At 39.5% G+C, this 27844-nt stretch overlaps 2 protein-coding genes and 1 long non-coding RNA gene across 4 annotated transcripts in view; 1 reads left to right on the top strand and 2 right to left on the bottom strand.

The window, feature by feature from the left end:
- Positions 1-400: 400 nt before the first annotated feature.
- Positions 401-6667, bottom strand: sox10 (SRY-box transcription factor 10). Of its 2 annotated transcripts, XM_011478420.3 has the most exons (4): positions 6536-6667; positions 4194-4932; positions 2922-3178; positions 401-2811 (listed from the first exon to the last, which is right to left on the bottom strand). In XM_011478420.3, exons 2-4 carry the CDS (start codon positions 4616-4618, stop codon positions 2039-2041), a joined length of 1455 nt encoding a protein of 484 aa, XP_011476722.1. In that variant the 5' UTR covers positions 4619-4932; positions 6536-6667; the 3' UTR covers positions 401-2038. The 2 variants fall into 2 exon arrangements, with proteins under 2 accessions (XP_011476722.1, NP_001158343.1); NM_001164871.1 differs by lacking the exon at positions 6536-6667 and having other exon boundaries at positions 2039-2811; positions 4194-4618.
- Positions 6668-7879: 1212 nt separating this feature from the next.
- LOC110015514 (uncharacterized) lies at positions 7880-26186 on the top strand. The gene is made up of 3 exons (XR_002290730.3): positions 7880-8044; positions 8910-9039; positions 24401-26186. It is a non-coding gene; the product is annotated as an uncharacterized LOC110015514 (long non-coding RNA).
- kcnj4 (potassium inwardly rectifying channel subfamily J member 4) overlaps positions 21771-27844 on the bottom strand; it is a 23213-nt gene continuing 17139 nt past the window's right edge. Inside the window, exons 2-3 of the mRNA XM_020705453.3 lie at positions 27475-27570; positions 21771-26008 (exon numbers count right to left, since the gene is read on the bottom strand). Of these exons, the coding sequence (XP_020561112.1) occupies positions 24397-26008; positions 27475-27497 (1635 nt within the window). The 5' untranslated portion in view covers positions 27498-27570 and the 3' untranslated portion in view covers positions 21771-24396. The remainder of the gene's footprint in view (positions 26009-27474; positions 27571-27844) is intronic.

The raw sequence follows: 27844 nt of genomic DNA, 5'->3' as shown, positions 1-27844 counted from the left end.
TTTTTTCCAAAGTATCACACAGCCGATTAAAGAGAGAGGGAATTAGGAGTCAGGCCTAATCTGCACCAAACACAGAGACACATACATGTATGCATAACGGCAGAAATCTGGAATATGCATCCAGGCTTCCATAGCAAGTCCTGAACCCCCACCCCGAGAAGGCTGGAGGCTCAAGTGAGGTCAAGGGAAACTGAATCTGCACCAGTTTGTCCCCATCATTGCTCCTCTCTCCCAGTTTACTAGAAATTATAATTATAATCTCTAAACTGTATTTTGCATGTTTACCTAGATCTCTGGGGTCATAAATAATAATATATTGCCTGTAAAGAAAGCTATAATAAAACATAATTTAGCTTTGCAGCTCTAGATGTTCCAATTCAATTTACTGCAGGAAAATCTGAACAGGCAAAAAAACAGAAGAACTTTATTTCAAGTGAGAGTCATCGTCACATGTTCAGGCTTTTGCTCCTGCTCTTATTTACAGACTCTGTGACTGAAATCCACTGTTCCTATTAAAATAAATGGCAGCTTAGATCAAAGAGAAAGAAAAAAAATGCTTTTTACACAAATAGATGCAAAAAAAATTATAAATAGGAAATGAAAAAGCTCAGAGCAACAAAAAGAAACATTTCAATTTAAAGTTACAGTCCAGTCTTAGCATGACAGAAAACAAAGCATTGTTATACTTTTACATAGCGAGCAGTTTAAATATGGCATAGAATAATATTTAATGTAGATTTTGAAGGATTTTCATCACAATAGAATGAAATATAATTACATGTAAGTAAATTGTCAAGAACAAGGCACTTCGTTAATGCAATCTGAAATTATCTTCACGTGTGGCAAGTCATTCAAAAATATTGGCATCTCCTTCAGCATACAAGTATGAAATCCGTTTTTTTTAATGAATCAATCTTAAAATTAGCAAAATGCTAACATTTTACCCAAAAAAAGTAAAAAATTAGACAGTGGTGAAGCAATAAGTGAAGTTAATGGCAAAATGTTTTAATAGTAATCTGTGAGATCCCAGTTTTTCTTTAACAAATCTTAAAATACAAATATTATTAGTCAAACTTCACTGTTTTTTGTGAGTACAAAATAAAGTTTTCTCAAGTCATAAGTACATAAAAGTCTGAAGATTTTATTAGAAAACACTAAAAGAAGGAAAAGAAACTTCAGATAAGATAAAGTAAAAACTTTCTGATAAAAGAAGAATAACTTTTACTGAAAATGTTTTGGCTAATCCAAAAAACATCTCTACGAACTACCAGGTAGCTTTGAGTGTCATGTTGGGAGAAACATCTTTAAAAATCTGTTTCTATCCTATAACAGTAAAACATGTTTTGGTCTCAATGCTTTGGTTATTTTGTCATAGTTTCATTAGTTTGTCTGGATTTCTACAGAAGGCACATTTGTTACTTAAAATATTGATACATTTTGATTTTTTTTCCTTTTTAACAGATCTGTTTGAGTTTAGGTAACTGTGGTTTTCTGAGAACAAAGTGGACAAATTCTTGCCAAAACAACCATTTCAGGATTTATTCATCCATTTGAGTTATAATCTTTAATTTTATGTCATGAACAACAAAAGATTGGCAATGTGTTATTGTGTAATGATTCTTTCCTGGTTTCATTTCAGGAAGGAAAGTTGTGCTTTTCTCTTTTTTTGTTTTTTGTTTGGGGGCGATGTTTGCAGACTCCAGTGTGCCTCCTGATACCCGTGAAGTTTGGAACAGGTGAGAGCCTACCTGAGCGCTCACTGGCACAGCTGCTGCAATTTCTGAAGGGTCTCCAGTTTCCCTCACAACCACACTGAGTGCTGCCACACCACCCTCCGCTTTCTTACATCGTTTTCTCCTACACGCGGGCAGGATTGGAACAAGGTTTCACCCCTTATGCCCTCCCGGCCTGCGCAAGCCCCCCAGACCAGAGCACTTTCATCACAACTTCCAACAGCTCCACTGTTGCTGTCGCCTCTGCTTCTGTGGTCTGATGTTGGGGCTGGGCGGGCACAGGCGCCTCCTGGTTCTGTCATCTGTCATGGCCGCGACAGAGTTGTGTAGACCGGCTGCTCCCAATGGGTGGGGCTGTGTGGTTGGGTCACACTGGCGGGGTCAGTGATGGCGGTGTACAGGGGTCTCTGGGAAGGCCCCATGTACGAGAATGCAGAGTACAACCCCGGAGCCTGACTGGAGTGGGCGTAGTAGGACCCTGAGACCTGGTGATCGGCATAATCTGCGAACTGAGCTCTTGAGGCCAATGAGGGGAAGGCGGAGCTGTAGTGAGGAAGACTGAGTGGCGTGTAGGTAACATGCGTGCCTGCAGAGGCCGCCTCTGCAAAGTGACTCCCAGAGGTCACAGCCTCGCTCTTGACCTTAGAGGCGTCCCCCAGGGGGGAGCTGTGATGCTGCTGCTGCTTGGAGAGCCAGGCCGCCGAGTGTCCGCTGGCCGCCGCCAAAGCTGACGAGATGCCATAGCCGTATGGCGAGCTCGGAGCAGCAGCGGCAGCTCCTCCGGCCCCACTGCTCTGCCCAACTGCAGGATGGCCGTTAGGGGGCAGGTACTGGTCAAACTCGTTGACATCAAAAGGCTCCATGTTTGTCATCACTTCATGGCTCATCTCTCCAATGTCCACGTTATCAAAGTCGATGTGAGGTTTCCCGGACCCAGAAGCACCAGAGCCTCCTTCAGCCCCCATGGAGGCGCGTGAGCTCCCGTTCCCCCCTCCATCCCTCTTCCCATCCCCTGCTTTTCCGGCCAGAGCTTCGGTCTTGGGTGTGGTAGGGGGCGTGGGAGGGCTGTGGCTCTGTCCTGTGGAGGAACAACATTGTTGTCAGACAACAGCCTTTCATTTTTTTTTTTTTTTTTTTTTTTTGCCAAACTGTTTCTTGGGTTTGTGTGGGAGGGAGCCTGCAGCCCACCTGCAGCATGAGGGTGGTGCCCATCTGCCAGAAGGGACTCGGCCCCCCCACCATGAGCCACTTCCAGCTGGAGGCCCTTGTAGTGGGTGACCTCACCCTCCAGTTGTCCGTCAGCCTCACTTCCAGATCCCGTGCCAAGCTTTCCGTTCTTCCTGCGCCGCGGCTGGTATTTGTAGTCCGGATAATCTTTCTTGTGTTGCTTCCGCAGCCTCTCTGCCTCCTCAATGAAGGGTCGCTTGTCACTCTCGTTAAGAAGCCTTGGAAAAAAAGAAAACATCTTTGTAGTTGGATTAAATTCACAAATCAGTAATAATTCATTACTGGGAACCATGTCTTAATGCAGATCTATGCTTAAAATGATGCGAGAAGAATTCAGAAAAGGTGAGGTTTCAGGTAGTTTTATCTGCTGCATCAGCTGCACTTCAGGTCATGCCTACCATCAGACTTTGACAGCTGGACAGTAATGAAACACTAAAAGCTGAGCTAGCAGCTCCAACTCCTGCTTACAGCTGTTGACAGGGATGCCATGAGAAACCCCTGACCTTCCTGAGCCTCCTCCTCCGTCACGCTTCAGGGCCAATTTACCAAACCTCAGCTGGGCTCAAGGTCAGAGCTTTATCTGATTAATATTTGATCCTTACAAGGTTAATTCATTTAGCTTCTCTGAGCTATCTGACATTAGTTAGTGAGTGTTCTCATAGAGAACACAAGGCTGAAGACCAGAGAAGAGTTGATCAAACTTTGTTCAGCTCTGCCACAATTTCATAGTCAAGTTAAAGCAACATATGTGGACTTTTAAACAAACATTAGGTCAGGACAAAAATTCTTGTATTATCTTAACTTTTACAGCTTTAGGTTGTAACTTTTTTACAACAATTTAAGATGAAAATCGCAAATGTGAAAACAAAACCAAAAAGTTGGATATGTATAAAAATATCTTAAATCAGCCTCTGTGTGTGGAAACTTGAGCACTTAAAGCCAGTCCAGGCATGAAGATGAAGAACGTTCTTACATGATTCAGTTTGATTCTGTTTTTAACACAATGCAGTGAAATTCCCTCATCTGTTCTCCAAACCTTTTCTTTAAAATTATTCCATAAAAAGGGGGAACATTTTTAAGATAATACTCTAAAAAGAGACAAGTTTTCATTAAAGAATAATATGTATAATCCACTAGGCAAAGATTTTTTTTTTCCAACTTCTTTTGTTTGATGGCTTTGTGCTCCACCTGCAGGGCCACACCTGTCGGGTCTGTCACCTGCAGGGGCCTTACCTCCACAGCTTCCCCAGCGTCTTGCTGAGCTCGGCGTTGTGCAGGTGCGGGTGCTGGTCCGCCAGTTTCCTGCGCGCCGCCTGCGCCCACACCATGAAGGCGTTCATCGGCCTCTTCACGTGGGGCTTGTTCTTGCTTCCCGCGTTGACGCGCACGGGCATGGGCACGAGCGTCCAGTCATAGCATTTCAGCACCTGGCTCACCGCTTCTCGGATCCCGTCCGGGAAGCGCTCGTCCTCGTCGTCGGATTTGGCGGAAGAACAGCCCGCGGACTCGCCGTCCATCTGCGGATGCTGCTGCCCGTGGAGGGGGGACTCTCCCGCGCCTGCCGCCCCCAGGGAATGACCAGGTGACTGGGAGCAGCTGTCATCCGACATGCCGGGGCTGAGCTCGACCTCTGAGAGGCTCTGCTCCTCCCTGGACATCTTCTTCAAGAGGAAAACCTAAAGCCTTTTTGTGAATTCTCAGCTCTGCTTGATGGACTCTGCTGACTGCTCTGTCTCTGTGAACTCCTCTAAATTATAATATAAACTGCCAGTCTGTCTCTACTCTCAGCCTCCGCTGCAAAACTCTGTGAGGATTCCACATTAAAGTTCTTTCCATCCGTGTCGATGGTCTCATAGGCAGCTCAGTGCGCCCCAGTTTACCTTCTGACACACGGGCGTCTGCGCAAAGCTCACCCAGCCTCACGTCTGTCCCACCTTCTCTCCCCCTCTTCGAATTGGAAATCCACAAAAACCTGGAAGAGCAGATATTAGAGGAGCATCATTTCAACAAATCCTCACCACGCATAGGTCTCGTTCATTTTACTTTCAGTTTTTCCTTTGAGCATGTTCAGCCATCAGATTTGTGTTTGTATTGTGAGAGGAAATGTGTGCGTAAAAGTATTTTCCGCGGATAAAATAGTCCTTTCATGTGTTTTCTGCAGGCGCATGTTTGCAGAGCTTCCATAACGCAGCTCCATACCCATGAAGCGTTGCTGTTTAATGTTTCACAGTTAGTCCAAGCTCCCTGAAGGGAACACTCTGGAGCGCTTCGATGGGTTCGGCAGCACAAACCTTAAATTATACGGGCCCTTGGATAAACATGACCTGGCGCGCCTGTGGACCCCGTCTGCCAGTAAAACTGTGTCAGGAGCAGCAGCGGGAGGGAAACATGTCTTAGTTTTGGCTATTAAGGTGACTCCTCCCTATAAATAAATGTCTACTTCACATTAAGAAGAATAAAACATATGGACCTTATAAAAGGGTTTGTGAATAGAATAATAACAACCCCACAATACTTTGTTTGCGGCTTAAAAAGAAACAGACACCATTCAAACGTTTATGCTTTCTTAACGCATTTAGTTTCTACGTTTTTAGACTTGATCGGACATTTTACTTTGAAATAATGTATTTTAATCACTTTATTGTTAAGTCAGTTTTACTTTCAAAATGTCAATTGGCATATTCATTTCCAGAGCAATGACAGGTAAGGCTTCACCAACTCATCTGTCAGTCTTTAATATTCGCTTTCCACCTGCTCCAAAAGGCCAACTCACAGGCTGTCACGGCGTCCCCAAAGGAACTTTGTGGGTAAACGCCGTGCGTAAACGCCGTGCGTAAAAAGGGACCGAACACCGTTCTTTCTCAAAGCAGCTTCAAATTATTTTGCCAAAACGCAAAACACTTTTAGAAAATCCTTTTTCTGAGTGGACTGTACTTTATATCCTCATTTTCTGTGTATAAAATTAAACAGAAAAAGTACAAGTGAGAAAAATCCCTTGTTACGGCAATTTAACTCCACCAAATTACAGATTTAATATCAGATCGGTCTAAGTAAATGTTTGTAGACTTCTTGGAAAATCGTATATATTGATTTGTTTTATCACTAATGAGAAATTTCACCGCTCGGAACCAAACGTGTCTGTGAGTTCATTCTCCGCCTGATTGGCCAATAAGTTGGCCTTTAATTGTCTTGTTTAAAAATGTCCTCCCTCGGCTAATCTGTTCCAGCTCACGCAGATCCACCAGCAGCAACAAACTGGGATTTTAAAACAAACTTTTGGATAAATAAAATAATTTTAAATCCCAATATAACAGATTGTATTCTTGTTTGAATAAAGTCCCCCTAACAGATCCTGAGTTTACAGCGGAACAAGCGTGACACTTGTTAAGAAATCGAACAAGAATATCAGAAAAGAGGTTTGGGATCATCAGGAAAGTTTTTTTCTTAATACAAAATCAAGATCACGTGTAATTTCGCACAAATCAAATAAAAATCAAAACAGTGACGATCAAGTCTTAGGAAATAGGGAGAGACAGCAGCCGGCCACCGACGGCAGAGAGCGCAGAGCGCCTTACTTCAGCAGTGAGGAAAGAGGTCGAGAATCCGCGGGTCCCCGAGTTTCCAGAGTGACGCTCACTCCCCAGCCCCCTCGCTTGCGCCGCCCGAGAATGAATGCCTGCTCTGTGTGCCTACAGCACGGCTTAAAGAGCCCCTTGTATGCAGCAGAAAGAAAAAAAGAAAAGAGTAAGGGACGAGCCTTAAAGGAGCAGCGCGTGTGCGCACTTCAAGAGCTCTGATTGGTGGAAAAAAATCTATCTATCTATCTATCTATCTATCTATCTATCTATCTATCTATCTATCTATCTATCTATCTATCTATCTATCTATCTATCTATCTATCTATCTATCTATCTATCTATCTATCTATCTATCTATCTATCTATCTATCTATCTATCTATCTATCTATCTATCTATCTATCTATCAAGTTTCAACACGCATGTTGCTGGAGTCTGTTTAATCAACAAATGCATTTCATAACCATCAGGCATGCGCAAAAGCCTGTTGATTTAGTCCAGGGTCCACGAAGAAGAAAATACATATATATATTTTTAATTGTAAAAAATATTTTGAGAATCAGAAGTTCAACTTGGAGTTATAATGTCATAAGGACAAAAAACGTTTTCTTCTACAGTTTAGTTTTGTACTCAAAAACTAGTCAACAATTAAATTGAAGGAAAAACACTTTAACATCAAACATATTTAAGGTTAAAAAGAAACAATCATACGATTGACTGACTAGTCATGAGGTGAAAGACTGTGATTCTTTGCCATTTTTGAGGAACTGCTCTTTTTCAAACGCCTGAAGGCAGTCTCAGTTTATCCAAAAAGACACGATTCAGAGTGTTATTATTATTAAAATGAACTATTCATCATTCGGCCGTGAATGAACCACAGGTTTAGAGGTGTAAGTGGTCTTCTGGGCGCATGTGTGAGATTCGTGCGCGCATCAGCACCTCTTGGAAAAAAGACATTTACTGCGGAGAAACGACAGATAAGGAGCGCATTATGGTCTGTGGACACAACCGCAACGCTGTTCCTCTCTACAATGACCCCTTACATCGCTGCCATGCGACACACGGGCCCCCCAATCCAAAAATCACCCTTTTTTCCTTCTGCCACGGCTGGACTCTGATAAGGCCGCTCATGAGTGCATCTCTCTGTCCAATTCTTTCCCTTTTTTATCCTTCCACTTCCCCCTCTTTGCTTTTTTTTAATCTCAGGTGAATCGTAATCATGTGATCAAAAACGAGCGCCCCCTTCTCCCCCCTTAAGTAAAAAGACTGGTGAACAAAACACTGTTTTGTTTAAAGGAAAAAGAAAATAGGGGAAAAGGCTTGTTTCTGCTCTCCTAAAGACACTCTTTGTCCGACTTAAAGCCTGACACTCAGAAGGAGACGCTCCGGGAGCTGCGGGTGGAACTGGCCGGCTCCTGCAGCTCTGGAGCTGGGACATCTGAGCGCAACCCTGGGGATTTCGAGGCTCCCGCGGAGCTGAGGACGCGCGGGCCAACTCCAGTTTGATGTGAGTCTTTAGTCTTTATAAATATATAAAGATTATGTTGAACAGGAGGCTGGTACCATGTAGTGACGCGTTGTTAGGCTTATAAACCGCTCGATAGATACATATTTATTTCCGAATATTGTAGATTGTGGCTCAAAACATTTGTCCAATATCTTAATAACGACAAAGCATCTGGACTCAATTTTTTTGTTAAAATATCTCACTTCTAATTAACTTCTTTGGGGATTTTTTTGGATTAAAATAACCAAACAATATTGGAAATAATTAAAACCATCTTATTATATTAAAGAGAACAAAACTTTTATAAATAACCCCCCCCAGGTGTCCAAAATCTCCTGTTTAGTTTATTTCTTCCAGAAAAAATTAAAATTGAAAAATTTTGTTATTTCAAAATATTAAAACATATTGATATTATTCGATGTTGGGATGTTATCTTTTTTAATTTAGCTAAACATTTGTTAAACACTGTACCTGTTTTTTCATTCAACTTTACTTTCTTAAATGTTTTGCTTTGTAGCCAAATGAATTCATGTTTTTATTGAATTTAACAAGCTCTTCAATTTGAAACGCTTTTGCCCAAAGTAAACATCTTCTTGCACAAATGCAATTCAAAGCTAATTACATCAGTGAGCTGTCTTAAAAAACAATTACATCTAATTAGACACGCTTTGTCCTGTCTCCGTATAGTATTATAGTAGTAAATCAATTTATTTGAAATACAAACAATTAACTAAAAGATAAGTTAAATAAGAAAATAAAGGGGAAAACATAATTAGTTATTCCTTTTGGTGTCCCCCCAGAGGATCTTTTCTTTCCATTTGAACTATTTACATTATTTAAATCAAACTTGGATCTTATTTTGCAGATTGTTTGTGGGCGTTTGATCATGACTGGAGCCCCGGTGTTGTTTAAAAGCTGCTCCACACAGAACACCCTATACGTCCTAGAGAAGCATCGTCTCTTCTCCCCTCATGCACCTGTGCAGGACAAAGCAGGTGTGTGTCCCGCTAAAGTCGGTCAGTCAAGCCTGCACAAGGATCCGGCGCTCTGTTAACTGTGCAGTTATTAGGTCATTCATGTAATCAAGCCTGACTTCTATGTAACTCTGGCTTCCTCTACAGAGAAAAAGATCGGCAGAATTTTCTGCTGAGGCTTTCAGAGAAAACTATGAAAAATATCTTTAAGCTTTGTTTAGAGGTTTCTTGGCTACATGAGGTGAAATCAAACAGTGGCTGCTTTAATGAATGCCCTATTGTGTGCTGAGTTTCTCCAATGAGCAGCCAAAGGAAAGAATCTGGTTACTTGAGTTGTGTGAGGGGGAACATCTAAAGAAAACTGATACAAGGGGTGGGGGGTCTGGGGTCCCAGGTGAGAAGGAAAGAGGGAGAGTTTTGTTACTCTTGGGGGCTGGCTGATCTCTTCAGGTATTCTTTAATCATCCTTGTTGAATCGATGAGTTTTTCACAGTAAAACAACATGAAGAAGCTGCACGGACGTTACTTTGAAGCTTCCAATTGGAGGAATTTGTGCTAAAAGGCACTTGTTATGGTCATGTTGGCATTTTAGTCAATTCTGGTAATTTGGAGGATTTTAATGATAAAGAACGGATAGGAGTGTCTTCAGATAATGCATTAGTCAATAAATTTGCAAAACTTCAAAGCAATCATATGTATGTTTTCTGAATAAACCTGATTTTAACATTTTTTTGGATCTCCTGGAAAAGTGCTGGGTTTTACGAATCCGGCTAATTTTTGCAGAACCAAACATCCCCAGGATGTTTTTCAGAGCAGACACGCAAATACTTCTTATCGTTGTTAAAGGCAACAAAGACAGCATCCAGTTAAAAAGCAGATTCTCAAAACTGCAAAAACTGTGTCAGTGATGGTGGTTCAAGTCTACAAATAATTCACTTTTAAATGACAAAAACACTCAGCGAAGCCCTTCCATATCATCATATCTCCTCCTCCATGCTTTACAGCATGCACATATAAATATACTCAACTGTTTGTTTTCAAACCAGCTGTAAGTAAATTAAAGCTAAAGTTTCAAGTTGGAAATTAACTTTGGAGATTTTCTTCAGATTTACTGCTGATGTTCAACTACATGTTTTCATGATTTTGGGTGAAATTTCACCATTGAATATTTTTTAATGGACTGTTCTTTTCCTTTAAAAATAAATATTTCAACATTTTACTTTATTTGTCTTTCAATTGAACAGAAACTGAGTTTAAGCTTTAATTTAACATAGTGAACGTTTCTGTAGCTGGTTTTCGTGTTTAGATGAAAAGCGGTGATAATAACATTTTCATTGATTGATTGATTGATTCATTCATTCATTCATTAACATTATAGCAGCTGGATAGCACGGTTGGTTTCCTACCACGCAGGAAACCAGGGTTCGATTCCCGGAGGGGACTGAACAATGGTACTGGGGGCAATTACCATATCAATGGCGAGCAATTAACATCACCCAGTGAGGGCCCTTGGGCAAGACCCTTAACGCTATTGCCTCCCGAGCGCGGTTCGGCTGCGAAGAACAAATTTCCCATTGTTGGATAAATACAGTATAATGAAAAATGATTTTTTTTCATGCATAAGTGACTTCATTGAAAGATGTTGCCACAGGCTGCTCCTTTCCTGTCCTATTCATTTCAGTGAATCATATTTGACCTGACAAAGTAAAAACCACAGAGCTCCTTTAAATGTTGCAGCTGTAAAGAACCTGAGGAACATAGCTGATCATTTATAAAAGAAGACTTGTATTTTGACCCTTTCCAATGAAAATCATGTTTATTGGGTTTTTTAACATGTTCTTGTAGCAGTTTTCTCATGATGGGGGACATAAATATAAAATCATTTGAGGTTGAAATAACATTGTTGAGTATTTTTAAAATTTAAATCATGATACATCAGGAGCAGGATAAAAAATAAAAAGAAACGCCATTTGAAAAGGGCTTTTGGTTGTGATGTAGAAACTGAAATGGGTGGGCGAAAGTCTCCCTGCTCCGCTCCATTCTGACTGATACTTCCACTTGTAAAAAATTGCTCCTGTAATGTTATGTCTTTACTTTCCTCGTCTGAACTGGCACCTGGCTCAAAACTACACAGCTGGATAGCTCCAATGTTGCTCACCATTTTTATTCCACTAGTAATGTTAGGTTGGGGCTGTGAGGGGCTGTAAGCTGGCGGGAGAGACTGTAAACACAAAGGGATGATGGGATATCAGCGGAGGCTTTCTTCCACACCAAAGGTCTCGCCCTCAATTTAGAGGGGAATTTCTATTCCTAGAAAACAACATGTTTATTTTGATTTTGGATAAAAATGGCATAATCATAATTAAAAGACCACTGGGAACACTTTTACAATAGATCGAAAAATGATTGGAGTAGGACTTTAAACAAATAATCTTAACAATGGTGCCTTCTGTCAGGGTTTTGACTATTTCTAAACAAAGACAAGAACCACACTGGAAACGAGAATTTTTGTTAGACTTCTGCTGGAGAGACAGTCTGTCACAGCGAAAAGCTGCAACAGAGGTGCTCTGGATTCCAAGTGCATGCAGTCTGTTTTTATTGTAGGCAGGGGTTGATTACATGAAAGTGGGTCATTCAATCAGGCAGAACATCATATCATAACATCATATCTTGTATAATCAGCACTTTGCACGTCAGTGTTTTCTCACTAAAAAAGACAGAACTGAGACTCAATCATATTAGGGTGATAACTGCATGTGTGAGCAAATGATTACTCCATAAACTCTATCATCTTCATTAGAACTATCTATAATGTATTTAAGTGGTTATTTCCAAATAAAGCTAAATGGATGTTTTATCATATCTTATTGCACAAAGTATAAATCCAATACTGTCCCGTTCGAAGTGTTAAACTGGGTGAAACAAAAAAATCCTGAAGTTTCAAATACAACGGACATGAAAAGTTGAAACTTAAGACCTCCAGAAAGACCTCAAAGTGTCCCTTTTAGAGATCAAATGCAGATATTTTTTGTCCACCAGCCTCTTTCGTAAAAATTTGATATAGTGTACTAATCGGCCAGATTGTTCAGATTTCATGGAAAGGTTTGGAAACTCCCAAACAGCTCATCTCTGTGGGATGAGGGAACATGCTTGAGAAATGATAATTGGGCGGAATGAGAGGCGAGGGATGCGGAGATTGAGTCATTTGGATAAAAATGCCGAAAACGATGTTGAAGAATTCCGGTGGGAACAAGGACGTCCTTTGTGGGACGGTTTCTGCCGCATGTCTGACTGCCTGCTGTTTGGAGGATCATCCCCCCAAAAATGTTCAGTTTTAGTGAGTCTCTCACACAACAAGGATTCCCATGCAATAATCAGGTTTACTGGCATCTTGGTTTACAGGTCAGAATAACAAGCGCTGGAAAAAGTATTTCGTTTTTCTACATTTATAAATTCAAGGTTTATGTACTTACTGTTTTAAAATGTAATGTATTCATTTATTGTACAAACATTTGCAAGTAAGACATCACACTTATATTTGAAACCAATACAATGGAGTTTATAAATAAATATAAAGCAACAATGTTAAACAGAGTTTTTTCAATAATAGTAATATTAATAATAATAATAAACTTTATTTGTATATGACCTTTCAAGATAAATTTCACAAAGTGCTTCACAGTAAAACACGGTAAAACACAGAATGTAAAAAATAATTATGAAAAAGCAATTTTAAAAAGACCGGTTTTTAGCTGCTTTTTAAAAGAAAACACTGAGTCTGCAGATCTGAGGCTGAGAGGAAGGGAGTTCCAGAGGTATGGAGCCACTGCTGCAAAGGCTCTGTCACCTTTGGTCTTTAACCAGGTTCTCTTTTACCAACCAGCAGACCCAGGTCACATGATCTCAGGGACCTGCTGGAACCCTACGGCTGCAAAAGGTCTTTTATATAGACCGGTGCTCGTCTATTAAGAGCTGTGTATGTCAAAAACAGGATTTTAAAATGCACTTGAAAACGGATGGGGAGCCTGTGCAGCTAAATTAATAACGGGGTGACATGTGAAAACTTGGATGAATTAGTTAAAAGCCTTGCAGCAGCATTCTAGACAACCTGGAGCCGTTACAAAGATTTCTTTCGCTTAAACATGTGAAGATGGAGTTGCAGTAATCAAGAAGAGAAGACATAGAAGTGTTGATGATCATCTTCATCTCAGAACGCGACACAATTGGACTCAGTTTTGCAATGTTTTTAAGATGATAAAAACAAGAGCGAACAAGTGACCCGACATGAGAATAGAGGGATAAAACCGGGTCGAGAGTCACTCCAAGGTTCCTGACAGAGGGCTTGATAGAGGATGCAAGTGGACCAAGCCACTGGACTATCTGAGGGAGGCAACTGTCAGGAGCACAGATCAGGACCTTAGCTTCGGCTTCATTTAGTTGGGGAAAGTTATTATTCATCCATCTCTTGACTGACACCTGCGTAAAATCTGTATTTTAAAAACATCCCAGGGTTTAAAAGACACATAAAACTGAATATCATCAGCATAAAAATGATAAGAAATATCATTAAAAGAACTTAAAATTTGCTGCAAAGGCAGCAGTTATAAAATGAACAATAAAGGTCCCAAAACTAAGCCTTGTGGCACACCAGAAGTGAGGGATGTGGAAGAGGACTCAAACTTTTGCTCTCTCATTTATCATTTGAAGACATAAAAAGGTTTGTAAAAACTTTGTAAAACTAATTTTTTATTTAAAATGTTGAAAACACACAAAACAAAGATTTAAAAAGTATTTGTTATTACCTTCATAATGATCAGAAAAGACAACCAAAGACAACAAAGTCACTACTTTTCCCACATATTTTAATCCTGACCAAAACATAGCAGCATTATAATTCTCTTGGTATCTAATTTTTTTGTGGCTGATGAGGAACAGCAGTTTGTTGCAGTATTTGGTTAAAAAAATCCTTCATTAAGTGAATAACTAAGTTACTTTGTCTTTCTGCAGAGTGGCAGTAGAAAATTAAAAATTCACCTCAGTGTTGTGGGCAGGACTGTTGGTGCAGGTAACCCTACCCCCATTTCCCATCATCCATCTGTTACACTCTGTCCCGCTAGCTTACAGTCCCTCATTCCCTCAATCTGACATTATGGTACAACAGAAATGGTTCGCTATAATGGAGCTATCCAGCTGTACAGTTTTAAGCAAGATGCTAGCTTGGACAAGGAAAATGAAGACGTTCATGAATTTATTTGTCTACAAGTGGATGCATCAGAAAGGAGAGGAGCAAGGAGCTTGTGGCCTGCTGATTGTAGCACCCAGGTCACTGCAACAAGCTTTTTAGACAGCATTTTTTCATCTGCTCCTGATTCACAATAACTTGAAAAGAGAAATACTCAGAAATGTGATTTTAATTTTAATTTTTGTCATAAATGTCCTCCATCATCAGAATAACGCCATAAGAACATGTTAAAAACGCCAAAAATACCATTTCCATTGCAGTGGGTCTGTAAGTTTTCATGTGTTTAGATCAGTTCAAAGCTGTGATCTGATCAAACGTCCTCTTTCACTGCCAGATTGACATCTCACAACATATCTGACTGAGTCACATCCTCACCACCTGACCTTCAGCCTCAGCATCGCTGAAGTCAGTTTTGAGCGTCTCCACTTTGATAAAAGTCTGTTTGCTTGAGAAAATCAGGCAGAGCAGTACGAGGAGTAAGGCTTTTCTTTTTTTAAGAGGGGACATGAAAAAGATGTCACTTTCAAATCATGAGTTTTTCTCAGAACATTGAATTAAACAGCGTGAAAGGGTCTGGGGCCCCCAGGGACCAGGGGAGGTTGGTTGCAAAGTTCCTCAAATCAAAGAGTTCCTTGTTTGACACTGGGAGAGGCGGATGAAAGGGAAGAAAGAGAGTTTGCGGAGCATCGGTCCCCTCTGCAATCGCCTTTTCGCCCCGCGGCCCTCCCTAAATCTGCCCATGTGAGCCGGGGTTCAAACACAGGACCTACAGCTGCTTTGCAGCGCAGCGCTGACAGCCTGACACACAAACACGCAAAACAGGTACAGATAAGAGCTACCTGCTGGATCTGTGCGAGTATTACACAGGAAAAAAGGCCTTCTCAAAACAAGTTAAAAAATATAGAACACAAGATGTTTTTCTTGTTAGAAGTGAAAAAAATCTGCCAATGGAACTAATAGAATTTGTCTGGTTAGGATTCCTCAAAGTAAGTTGTGATGTCCCGCACTTTTAAGACGAAATCAACCGTGACATTAGATATAGACATTCCTATGTAGGTTTATTGCTCAGATAATTGAAAATATTAGGTAATAAAATAAATTTGTGTTGGTAATTAAAATATGTTTTAAAATAAGTACATTTATACATATATCCTTATTCTTAGAGCAATTAAAGTAAGACTAGGATCAAAAATTTTAAGATAAAGTTAGCAAAATTATGTGAAAATTACAAGTTTAAAAAAACTAGTTTCATCAGAGATATTACTTAAAATAAGATGCTTTTAAGATCAAATAACTCAATAAAATATATGTATTCAAGATTTCTTGTCTATAACAACTTATTACATTTTACTGAGAAGTTACTAGTCTGACAGTTTTGTGTTTTGTCTTGTATCATGTGCAAACACATATTTAAAATAGAAACTAGAAAAAAATACTATTTTAATGCAAGTAATTCAAATTGTGGTTGACAAAAATTCAGATTAGCTCCAAACAACTGCATTGTTCATTGGAGCAGATCAAGAAAGACCCCGTCTTAAAAGTCAATATAACAGACAGTAGATTTATAATAATAATAATAAGAAGAAGAAGAAGAAGAAGTATGATACATTTATTTTATTAGGCGCCTTTCTCAGAACTCAAGGTTGTCGAACAGGGATAAAAGCACAAATTTAAAAGATGTTAAAATAAAAGTTTAAATGGAAGGATGCATTGCCGGAAAAGTCTGAAAAGATGAGTTTTGAGGCTGGAGATCAGTAGAAGGCAGCTTCTTTAGAAAGTATTTAATGACCGTGTCCCACACAAGACTTAGATGGATGTTCATCCCTCTGCATCACAGGTGAAAAGTTCTCGATTTTGTCCCACTCTGGAATCAATAATTTACATCTATTCAATTTTTTCCTACAAAACTCTCTACATGTAAAAAGTTGTGTTAATCAATGAATGTGTAACTTTCAAGCTACGGACACACAGGGCATGTGACAACCATGAGCGTTCTTGAGCGCGAGTTTAGCCTGTGGTGTTCATACTGGACAATCAGGAAGGGGCTTCTTCTTCTTTTTTTCTACTGTGTACTAGCGCATGTCTGCCATCTACAGTTGGAAGCCGTGAAGTTTCAAAGTGGTGCAAATCTGGTGAATCTTTCTCCAGGATTTTTCTTTCACAGCTCAATATAAAGTATTAAAGGTGTCCCTGGGTCTGCATGTGTTGGTGGTTGTGAGCCCTGTGACAGACTGGCGGCCTGTTCAGGGTGTACCCTGCCCTTACCTAACAGCCAGGACAGACTCCGGCAACCCAGTGACCCCAAAAGGGATATAGTGGGTTTGGAAGATGGATGGATGGTCTCAGATTCTGCTGAATATTTTAAATCCTAAAACATAGCATTTTGGTAAACACCAAGACAGAAAAATGTCCAGACAAGTCTTGTTTACATGCTATTGGTATTTAAGTTGAACTGACAAAAGGTTAAAAGGCTGAGTTTTGGCTTCTTTTGATGGTTTTTGATCCAAATCCCTTTCCCATCGTTTTTTTTTCTTTGTGTTGCAAAGTAAGGTTGCAAAAAAAAAAAAGATTTCTGTGAATTTTGAGTTCAATAACCAGTGCAGTTAATGTAAGTTTCACTAAAACTAAGAAATTTTAGTAAACTAGCAGAAGTTTAAGTCCATGTGAGTCAAACTAGACAGCATCTGAACTGCAGCCCAGATCAAAGAATGAAACAGCAGATTGTTCTGTAGCTTTTCCAGCCACAAAAAAGGAGATTTGCTATCTTTGTTGCTACAGTCTAAAAGATCTTTTAAAAGAAGTTTGATTAAGATGTCATTTAGAAAAGAAAAGAAAAGAAGCAAGAGCAAGGAAAACAGCAGAAATGCACATGTCTTCTGATGATCACAAATGATCACAACCACACTGATGTCCTAAAGTTTTATCGTGTAGAGATTTAAGGACTAAAACACGTTTTTGAGTCTGATTGTCATGTTGTGCAAATGTTTGAGGCTAAAGATATTTAAAGCGTCACACCATATTTTGGAAGAAAGATGTGTCTTAGCAGAAAAGGCTCCTTCAGGGGAAAAAAGAAAAGACAATGGTGTATCCAATACTTTAAACTGGTCGTTTTAATTTGAGTGAAATCTTGTTTTCTTCCGTATTTTACGCATGTTTCCTGACAATCACATGCAGTACAGGTTTGTCTAAGTGAAAACATATTGGTAAATTTTGATAGAATTCTCTATTGATTATCCCAGCCCTGTTGAATAGACATTCTGAAAATGAAAGTAAAACAGCCAAGCATTTAGTGTTTTCTTGAGGAAAAATGATCAAGTAAGTTGACAAAAATTCACGAATACTTTCTTCAGGTCGATTTTGAATTGTTTGCTGTCAGTTTGCTTACGGTAAATTAGAAAATATCCCTGTCCCATTAGGATGTAAGAAAAAGTGTTAAAAAGAATCTTTAACAATATAATTATAATCCAGATGAAGAGATGGAGGTGAGCACAGGTCCAGAGGAAGATTGAGAAAGTGCTAAATGTAAGGGCATGTACTTCAGGGCACAAAATGACAGAAACTCCTGGTAAATTCATAAACATTCTCATGTGACATGACAGATTTGAAATTAAAGACAAAGAGGAACAGGAAGGAGTCGGTGACAGAGCAGAGGTGCATTGTTGCCTCGGGGGGAAAATAAAGAAAGTGGTGATCTGGAGGAGTGTAAATCCCAGGAGCGAGATGGGAAAAGCCAGATTGTGATGGATACTCTCTGACACAAACAGAAACACACACACATCCCATAATAAGCATGCTAACAGGCTGTAAAATGGCCCACACAAAGGCTTACTGTTGAGTCTCTGTTGCTCACTTCCGAGACAATGCACAATATGGGAGTGGGAGTGGGAGCCCCCAAATCACCCTAATATCCGATATGGCCCAGCATGACCATTCACTCACTCACTGACTTGCTAATGAAAGTCCGATAGCCTGGAGGGGAGGGTTACTGAGCTGTGTGCCCTTCGTCCTCATTTCCCTCGTTTCATCTTCTTAGTCTCAAACCGATTCAGCCTCTCAGTCCTCCTGAGGTTCAGAGGTCCAACATGGAGGCTGATTTTGCTTAGAGGATTCCCCTTCATGCATGGGAACCTCCTGACTGACAGACAGGTGTATGTAATTGAAGAAAGATCAAAACCAGAGATCCATGAGGCTCAGAGCAGCAGCTGCTTATTATTCGGACACAAATGAACTATTGATATTCAAAATTTGGATATAATAAGCTGAAACAGCTGACTGAGAGCTTTCAGTCAAAAAAGTAATGTTTAAATTACACTGTTTGTCAGGGGAACCCAGAAGGGAACGTAATTGATTTTCCATAAATATAAAAGCGCTCTGAGTTGTTTGAGGTCTGAGAAAATTTCAATTCTTCTTGACGTTACAGAACTGATGGTGGTCACCATCTGACAAACTAATCAGGTCCAAAAATCTGGACAGAAAAACTCCTCACAAAGCCAACTTTCTGTATTTGTAATATTGATATAGTTTCTAAAACTAAAATCTTGCACGGTTAACCAAGATTTTAGGGTTCAATAGGGTCCCCTGACGTAACTTACTTGGGATATTTTCATGTTGAGCCTGTTATGTATAGTTAAAATTAACCCAAGTTAGGTTGTTTTCAACCCAACTCTGAGGTTAAAAAGGGACTAACTTTTTCTGGTTTATTTGAACTCCAGAAAAAAAAAAAACTCAAGAAAAAGAATAAATTGGGTTAAAATGAAACCACTTCAACCCAAAAAAATAGTATTGCTCCAATAAGAAACCCAAAAATATACCCCAACATAACATCAATAACCCACACATTGAATTGAAGAAATAAGTGTTTTAAGAGTGCATGCAGCCTTTTACCATGAAGTGAATAAAGGATGTACTTTGTCCTGCTAGTTTTCTGTAGATTAGTGCCTCCAACTCCACTTTACATCACATTTATCTTTTTGTACCTTTTTGAATTTGCACTTTGGGTTTCCTTTATCTTTCTTACTTAAAATGTCCTTTTTGTCACTTCTCTGGTTCACTTCCTCTGTTCTACCAGCGAAAAAACTCTGTCTGCTTTCAAACCTTTGCTCAATTGCACCCAGATTCTGTTGCAAACAAAACGCTTCAGTTGAGTGCAGAGTTTACTGGTACTCTAGAGTTGAGGTTGGCTTCTCCACCTGCCAGACTACCAGATGAGCATAAGCATTTTAATTCACCTTCTTATAAGATGAATGAATAGAAAGCTGGACCTGCTAAGAACAGACCTGAAAAATGTTGTAGATGTGGCAAAAAAGTAAAAAAACTGTGAAATAAATACATCACTTATTTGCCATAACAACTCTTATGAATCAGTTAGAGCTCTTTCTTTTAAATGCTGCTACATCTATAAGCGAGAAGCAGCAAATCAGAGGATGTGTGATCTTCTCTATTGTTAAACTGTGTTTGACTTCAAATGCATCAATACACCAATCAATCTCCATGTGTTCTGCGCACATTGACTCTACGGTGCAAGTGGTGTAGCCAGAACCTGGACTCAGTCCTGAACAAAACGTCCCTCCACAGGTTCAGGTTTCAGTGCCCAGGTTGCTGACAGGGGCACAAACTGGGCTGATGGTGAAGGTCAGTCATGGCGGACCTTCTGGTAGCGTTTTGAGTCTGGAGATCAGCTGTGTGACATCCGTACTGGGGGAGAGTCGTCAGCCATATCATCCTGAAAACCTTGACTACAAATTTATATAATATAAATGTTGCTATCTAAGTGCTGACAGGATCACAAAAACTTTTTCCGGGGTTTTATCTCGGGATACCCGATGAAGCAGGGAGTGCTGTTACTCAGAGGGCCTCCACCGCCAGAAGATCAGAATAGGAGAAACAGAAGCAACAAAAACAGTAACAGATTTATTTTTATCTGTAAAATCAACAAACTCAGCTCTGCTGCTCATCCAACAAATTTAGTTTTTTTTCAATGTGGCATCTTAAGAGGGAAATAAAATGGCTTTCCACCAGCATGGAGTTTACAGCCAAGAAGCAACGACACAGCAAAGACAAAATCCATCAAACACAAAGCAGCTTGTTTGCAGGCTTTTGCGAAAAGTTAAAATCTGAATCAGGCCAGAGTCTGATGTTAATGTGTCCCTGCTGTTTGGACCGATCAGAGCTAAGGTCTGTCATTTAAATATATACTTTAAGTAACAATGTAAAGCTGTGAGCATGTATGCATTTTGTCCTACATTATTCTGTTTGCAAACACTTCACAGCCTGTTGTGCATTTGGGGATTGTGTTATTTGCCTTTTGTGAATTTTGTGAATTCTGTTTTCTGAAAGAAATGTATTTAAACTCTTCTCTCAGCTGGTATTTCAGCTGTAACCCTTGTGCTATCTTAGATGACCCCACCCTTACATTGACGTGTTCTCTCTACCATGACAAAGGTGGATAAAGGTGGAAAGATTTCATGTAATCCATGGACACCAATGAAGATCACAAATCATTGAAGAAAAAAGGTTCAGAGCACTGTCTAGTGGGTCTAGATGACCCAACTCCCAACGTTAAATAAAGTCTGGTGTTGTTTTTCCAGCAGAGGGCACTATATGAACACACAAGGAAAGCTTTTCAGACTTTGGCACCCAATTAGATTGGATGACTTTGTGCTGAATCTGAAAAAGTTTGATGTCTAGAAGGTTGAACTTTGTAAAAGTCACACTGATTTCGACAATACTATTCTTATAAATCATTAAATATAAATGAAACAGTATTAAAGCAGCATTCATCACAAGTTTTTGGAAGAATTACCTCAAACATGCATCATCCGCATCTGTGACCTGCTTGACTGTTAAAAATGTTTTGAGAAAACAAGTTATGAGAGAAATAAAGAGTGCAAAGAACAAAACAATCCAAAAAATAAAGCTGGAAGAATTTGGGGTTTTCCTAGATAATATAATTAAACTAATGAAAAGATCCAGATAGATCTCTGTTTTGTATCTCAGACAAAAAGACTTCTGTAGGTTCTGTAGTGGAAACCCCCATGTAAACTTTGAAAATATATAGTCCTCTGGTTGATCACTGCCTCGTAAAAAAATTGTGGTCATGTGACTGATGGCCTGAAAACACTATTTTGTGGTTCATTTGCACTTACTACATTTTTCCTTTTTTATTTAAATAATTTGATGTGACAGTAGCAAAAATGTTAAGCGAACACGATTTGTGTCCTCTGCTTTATTTACGAATTATGTCCTCTGAAACCCACATTTTTCTCCAACTATTTGAGTTATTAATAAACTCGCAAAGTAGTTATCTAGCTTTGAACTTTCTTTGAGGTGCTTATTTTAGGATCCTGTCCATTCAAATAACGCTGTGGACAACAGCGTGACAACAGCATGCTTAGCATCCTTTATATCACTTGAAGCGAGCAACACTAGAGAGAAATCTAAAAGTCCACATGACAAACTAAGCAGCTTTGCGAACTGGAAAACCATCCATTTAAAAAAGACAGACAAAAGCTACTGTATAAATGTTTATTTACAACATTAAAATGTACAAGAAAGAATAAAGTGCTCTTTATATATCCTTTTGTTTGTCGACAAGCTGGAAGATTATTTAAACACTGGACAATTACAGTAGCAAAAAGAAACAACTTTCCACTTCTGTTTATTTTAAAAATAACTCACTTAAAAAATTGCACAAGAAGACTGAAATTTTATGAACTGCCAGCCGGTTTTACCCTTGAAAGACATTTTACTTTTGTTTAACCCTTCTTTGAACAGGGTGGGTCTATTTGGAGCAGACAATTACATTCACACCACATCTGGATATCAGATTTCCTACAAATTCTTAAAGTAAACATTTAAATTTGAGACCTGAGATCAGATAATTTAGCCAGTAGGTGGAGAAAAGTTAATATTAAAATTAAAACATGGATGTAGAATCATTGTCAAGTTCAGAAGTGGTCTATTCTTTAAATATTCATTCGTTTAACTAAAAGTTGTAATACATTATGATAATCTGGATTCTTTATTGAATAAGAAAGTTGCCACTAATTGGTGGATTCGATACATAAAAGAGAAAATAAAGAAAGCAATTGAAATAAATATGTGTGTGCCTGTGAAATACTTTGCAAACTGTTTTTACTGCAGAGAAACAAAGGTCCATGTTCAGTATCTTCAGATTTCCCCTCCCCTCTTCTCTTAAATTCAGGATTTCCAACAAGGTCAAGAATAAAACGTTTTTAAAAAACCGCATCAAAAAACAAATATAGACAGTGACTAGAAAGACGACTAAAAGATAATGTCCACATTTTTATATCTGAACTGACCATTGTTTATACAAAACAAAAATCTAAGATATGAATGTGTGTGTGGGTTTACAATCATAGAGTAATTGTGAGTTAATATTAGAATCAATAACACAATAAGGGCTATTTGTCTATTTATGTCTCAAACATAGATAGTTGCCTATTTGATGCACAAATCAGTTTTAAGACAAAAGTAACAAAAAGTTAAAGTTCGTTGGAGTCTGACTCCAGTAAAACATCTTAAATGTTGCACCAACCCAGATGTTTTGGGATGAGACTGGGTGGGTTGCACAGGGAGATGCCTCCCCAGCAGGGCTTTGGAATCTTAAAGGGAAATACATTTTTTGTGGTTTAAGGATTTGTACATCAGCTCTGGGCTTCATTTGCTGCCCCCCCCCCCCATTGATTGCTGATTCATAGACTCAAATTAACAAAGCATGCTTTGACATTCCCTAGTAACAAAAATGTACAATAAAAGTTTCATGAGTAAAAACCTAACCCATTTGCCTCTTCCCCCTTTTAATCAGTCAAACTCAAACTGTGAACCTAAAAACAAGGAAACTCTATTTAAGTCAATGAACTCAAGTTTAAAATCATGTTAAAAAACATTTTTCTATCAAACTACTTTCTGCTTCTCTGAAGAAGCAGTTTCTATTTAATTTCATCAATGTGCAAGAATGAATCCCAAGCAGCTTCCATTACTGTTAGTTCAGCTTGAATACATCCTCTCCGCATGTGCAAATCCTGAATCATGTTGGACATTCTTAGAGATCAATCCAACAGCTTGTGCTTTTCTGTGGTTTTCCACCTTTCTACCATCAACAACTATGAGTACACTTAGGCTGCATGTTTGCTCCATGACCCGTTCAACTCAGAGGCGTTTAGTGTTTTCCTCCTGAACTCCAGTCCTTTGGCAAACAGCAACATCACAAACAAGGTTAAAAGCCACATTTCAGGATTATTTCTCTTGTCATCGACTGCCTTAAGAAACAAACCAACAAGTTAGAGAGCAAGATTCTTAAAGTTAACAAATATTCTGGGTTTTGTGGACTTTTTAAATAAAGTTCACTCAAAAATCAGACCACTCAAACATGCTGTAAGGATGGAGTGGACTCAATGCTGAAACCGTTCAGACCTTTAGTTCTGCTCTGAGAAGCACACTAAATTTGCTAGCTTTGATTGCACTTTGAATGTTTGTTTTTACTGCACCGAAAAAAAACATAGCATAAATGTGTCAAATGACTTGAATAATTTTTGCCGTTTTGCACCAAACAAAAATGTTCAATTGTCAGAGACTCTAACAAGTTTCCAGAGGAGGTGTGTAACTCAAACTGTTGCAAGAATTTTACCAAAATACCTCTTTATATGTTTACAGAATAGGGTTTTGGCAAAACAGAAATCAAATCAAGTTACTGTGACTTTATGCTTTTGTGATTTTTTGTTTTGAGACCAGAGGTTAACCCCTTAATGCCTGAATTAGTTTCTAACTATGAAAAGAAAATGTCACTTGCTTCTGAGTAGATGCTAAATGAAGGTAGGTTTGAAAAATAAGTGGCCTTATGGATATTAGGGTTATTCCAGGGGTTAAAAAGTGTTTTACCTTTACTCTGTAATTTTGCATGGCTCTTTCGGGAATTCAGTTTCATGTGTCAAACGTTTTACAGGGAACTGGAATTTGAATTTCTGAATTAAGATCACTATTTAGGGGAAAACAAATTAATTTAAGTATAAAACACGGGAAAGGCCAAAGGCGCTTCAATACTCTCACCACAGACAAAAACAAACCAATGAAACTGTCATTTCACACTTTGACTCATGAATACTTTTGTTTTACTTCTAGGTCTCCTGCTCATTTTTGTAAGTCATCGGATCAAGAGGAAAGGCAGTCTGAAGGATGTCAAACTCCATCTGGTTGTCCATGTCCAGGACACACATGACATTATGGCTTCCTGAAGTCACAGTGGAGCTGTCGTGGAACATGTTGTGGAAGTCCACTGAAGTCCTCCTCTCCTCTCCCCTCTCCAAGCCGACAATCTGTGAGGAGTCAAATATGTCTTCATCTTCCTCTCCGCAGCTCAGTGCAACCTCATTCTCGTAGCAGAAGGCGCTCAGCGTTCGCGGGATCAGGTCTTGTTTGGATCTGAAAGGTGATGCGGGAGACCCAGCAGAGGATGCTCGGCTGGCAGCTTCGTCTAGCTCTTTGGCGCTGAGGTGGGGCGTTGAGGGCACCTCGTAGGTCTTATGGAAGCGAGCATAGTCTACTTTGTAGCGTTCCCTGTCCTCGAAAATTACAGGCTCAAACCTGTGACCCCAGAAAATCTCCCTGGCGAGGTAAGAACTACGGAATTGGGTAGTCATGGCGGTGGCTTCCACCATTCCCTCCAAAATGACAACAATCTCAAAATCATCTGCTTCCAGATCAGCTTTGCTTAAAGTGTACAGAGGGCTGTCTTTGTCTATTTCATGAATTACAACCAGTGGAGATACGAGAAACAACCTATCTGTGCCTTCATCGTAGCCAACGTTGAGGTCCATCTGTTCCAGGGGGATGAACTCCCCTTCCTCTGTGACATAGGAGCGGATGAGCTGGGCACGGACGTGCGCTTCCACAATGTGGCTCTTCCGCAGGTTACCCACCCTCCACATGAGGCAGAGCTTGCTATCACGAAGGGCAATTACAGCATTTTTGGAAAACATGAGGGTTTGATTCCTCTTCTTTGGTCGAGCCATCTTGGCCATGATGGTGCCAATCATAAAAGAGTCAATGATGCAGCCAATGATGGACTGTACCACCACCGTTATAACCGCCACAGGACACTCCTCTGTAACACAGCGCCAGCCATAGCCAATAGTTGTCTGGGTTTCCATGGAGAACAGGAGTGCCCCCACAAAGCCCTGGACATGAAGGATGCAGGGTATCCTTTGAGTATGACCTCCTGCTATGTACCCAGAAGAAGGTCCATGCAGGCTGCCTGCAAGCAGTCCGTCACCTTTCTGAGTTGGGAGGTTTTCAAAGTCCCCATGTGCCAAGGAGACACTATAAAAGATTATGCCAAAAAGTAGCCAGGAGAGAAGAAAACTTATGCAAAATATAGAGAACAGGTATCTCCAGCGGATGTCCACACAGGTGGTGAAGATGTCTGCAAGGTAGCGCTGCCTCCTTTCCTCCATGTTAGTGAACACCACGTTGCATTGCCCATTCTTCTTTACAAAACGGCTCCGTATCTGATTGGACCCCCTTGTTAGAACCTTCCCATTGTAGTTGTTCATCCCTCGTTGCTCTCTGGTGCTCGGGACAACAGCAAGGGCTCCAGACCTCCTCCTGCTGTCGCCTCCTTCTGAGTCAAAGTACTGTTGGACTTTGAGGGACCCTTGGCCGTTGTGTAGGCTTAGGCTGGAGATCTTCTGTAGTTCCTCCTCAGGTATGATGTCTGACACAATGCTGTACCTGTTGAAAAGGATGGTCATCGTTAATATTTCTTTTTTAGTGCTGTAGGAAATATGCTCAAAAGATAAAACAGCTGCAAAAATCAACTTTAGTCTTAGATTCAAAGGTCAATTAACTATCCCTGGTATGCACACAACAGGTGAAAGGTGGACAAATAAAAACAACGTTAAACTGAAAATGCTCTGTTTTTTTATTTCGGCTTTTACAAAGGTTTGGCTCACACAGTTTAATGATAAGATGGAACACATTTGCCAAACTACTTTGTGAAACTATAGCCATCTAACGCTATGAAGTCTGGAGTTATGAAATTAGTCAAATTCATAATCCTAATCCTTGAAAATCCCAAACCATGATGTGAACAGACAAACATGCTAAAAACACAAAAATAGAATTTGAAAGGTTTTTGACTTCCTTCTTTTATAGAGATGTCTTCAATAATTCTCAATGCAAAACAGTTATTCAAAAGGGGCAGGGCTAAGCACTGGAACCAAGATCTACCAACATCTTAGAGCAAACCAACTTCCAATCCTAAATGATCTTTCAGATTGTATGAAAATAGGCTGTTAGTTTGTATTTGTTTTTTGCTTAGTGCTCATGCTTTGTTTTCTATTCAAGTTATATTCTGTTTTCAAGTTTTTGGCTTTCCTCACGATCACACCAGGTTTTGGTTCTATGGTACCTGAAGTTGTGAAGAAGCAAAATACACTCTGAAAAAAATGAACAGTATTAATAAAAGGTTCATGAAAATGATCCTTTAAGGAATACTTAACTTTCAACTCTGTTCTTCCTTTCTCTCATTTACTTTGAGGATTATGCGTTAACAAGGTGAGTTCAGTTTATCTAAGGATTGCTGTCATCACAGATTACAGGATTATGTCTGAGTCAGTGTCAGTCAGACAACCTGTTTAGAAACAGACAGATGTTTCAATCACTTCATCATATGTAGATAATGTTAAGTTTAATCACATAATAATCCTTTATTAGCCTAGTACCATCTCAATGAGAGTCCATCCCTTCAATGCTTTACCTTTCAATAGTTTTATGTATCTTTAACTCTTAAAAATGTTTAACTGAAACAAAAGGAAACTCTAAGGAGAGAAAACAGCATTCTAAATTCAAAAAATGATGTTTCCTGAATGCCAGAGGAGGTACATAAAGTAAATATTCAAGTTATTAAGGGTCTGCCGTTCCCTGAAGGCAGGAATTCTCTGTGTGTGAGTTCAGGACAGCACATGATGGCCTTTCAGAAGATCTGCTTGTTGTAAATATCTCTGAGCTGTGCTTGACTCATGTAACCCAAATAACAAGTCCCTTCCACCGGAACATTTCAAGACTTATTCAGACGGCAGCACAACACAGAGATCTCTCAGAACATGGTTTCATTGATCTAAATTAATACACTTTGTTTATTTTTTAAAGCTCAATTAATAGATTTTTACAAGGTTTTGTCCAGAAGTGCTTCTAACCTGTTGGATCTCCTTGTTCCCATGACTGCAAGGATCACCAGGAAAGGTCCACTGCAGGGGTGCAATCATCAGACCGTCTCAGCCAAGGCAGTTCTTCTGCAATTTAAAAGATGTCCAGGTTCAATCAGGAGTCACAATTTGATTATAAATGGGAAAGAAAGCATTTGATATATATGCTTCAAGTTAAATAAGTGAAAGTAATGACATGGAGCAGTTTCTGCTATTTATGTATATGTCTCTGTTTTAATTCAAATCTGAGCAGCTATAGATCTATCTATCCTATAGAAAAGTGATATTCGCCTGACTATCAGAGAATTTATTATAGAAAATGTTACTTTAAATCCAACAAAAACTACAATTCCCAGAACCC

Source organism: Oryzias latipes, chromosome 8 (genome assembly GCF_053564925.1).
Source record: "Oryzias latipes strain Hd-rR chromosome 8, Olatipes_Hd-rR_3.1".
Taxonomy (NCBI): domain Eukaryota; kingdom Metazoa; phylum Chordata; class Actinopteri; order Beloniformes; family Adrianichthyidae; genus Oryzias; species Oryzias latipes.
This window is presented reverse-complemented; position numbering and strand designations above follow the sequence as displayed.

Coding starts and splice junctions, on each gene's coding strand:
- sox10 (XM_011478420.3), bottom strand. CDS start 4,618: ATGTCCAGGGAGGAGCAGAGCCTCTCAGAGGTCGAGCTCAGCCCCGGC. Junction 3,179..4,193: donor ACGCTGGGGAAGCTGTGGAG/GTAAGGCCCCTG, acceptor TTTTTTTCCAAG/GCTTCTTAACGAGAGTGACA. Junction 2,812..2,921: donor GCACCACCCTCATGCTGCAG/GTGGGCTGCAGG, acceptor GTTCCTCCACAG/GACAGAGCCACAGCCCTCCC.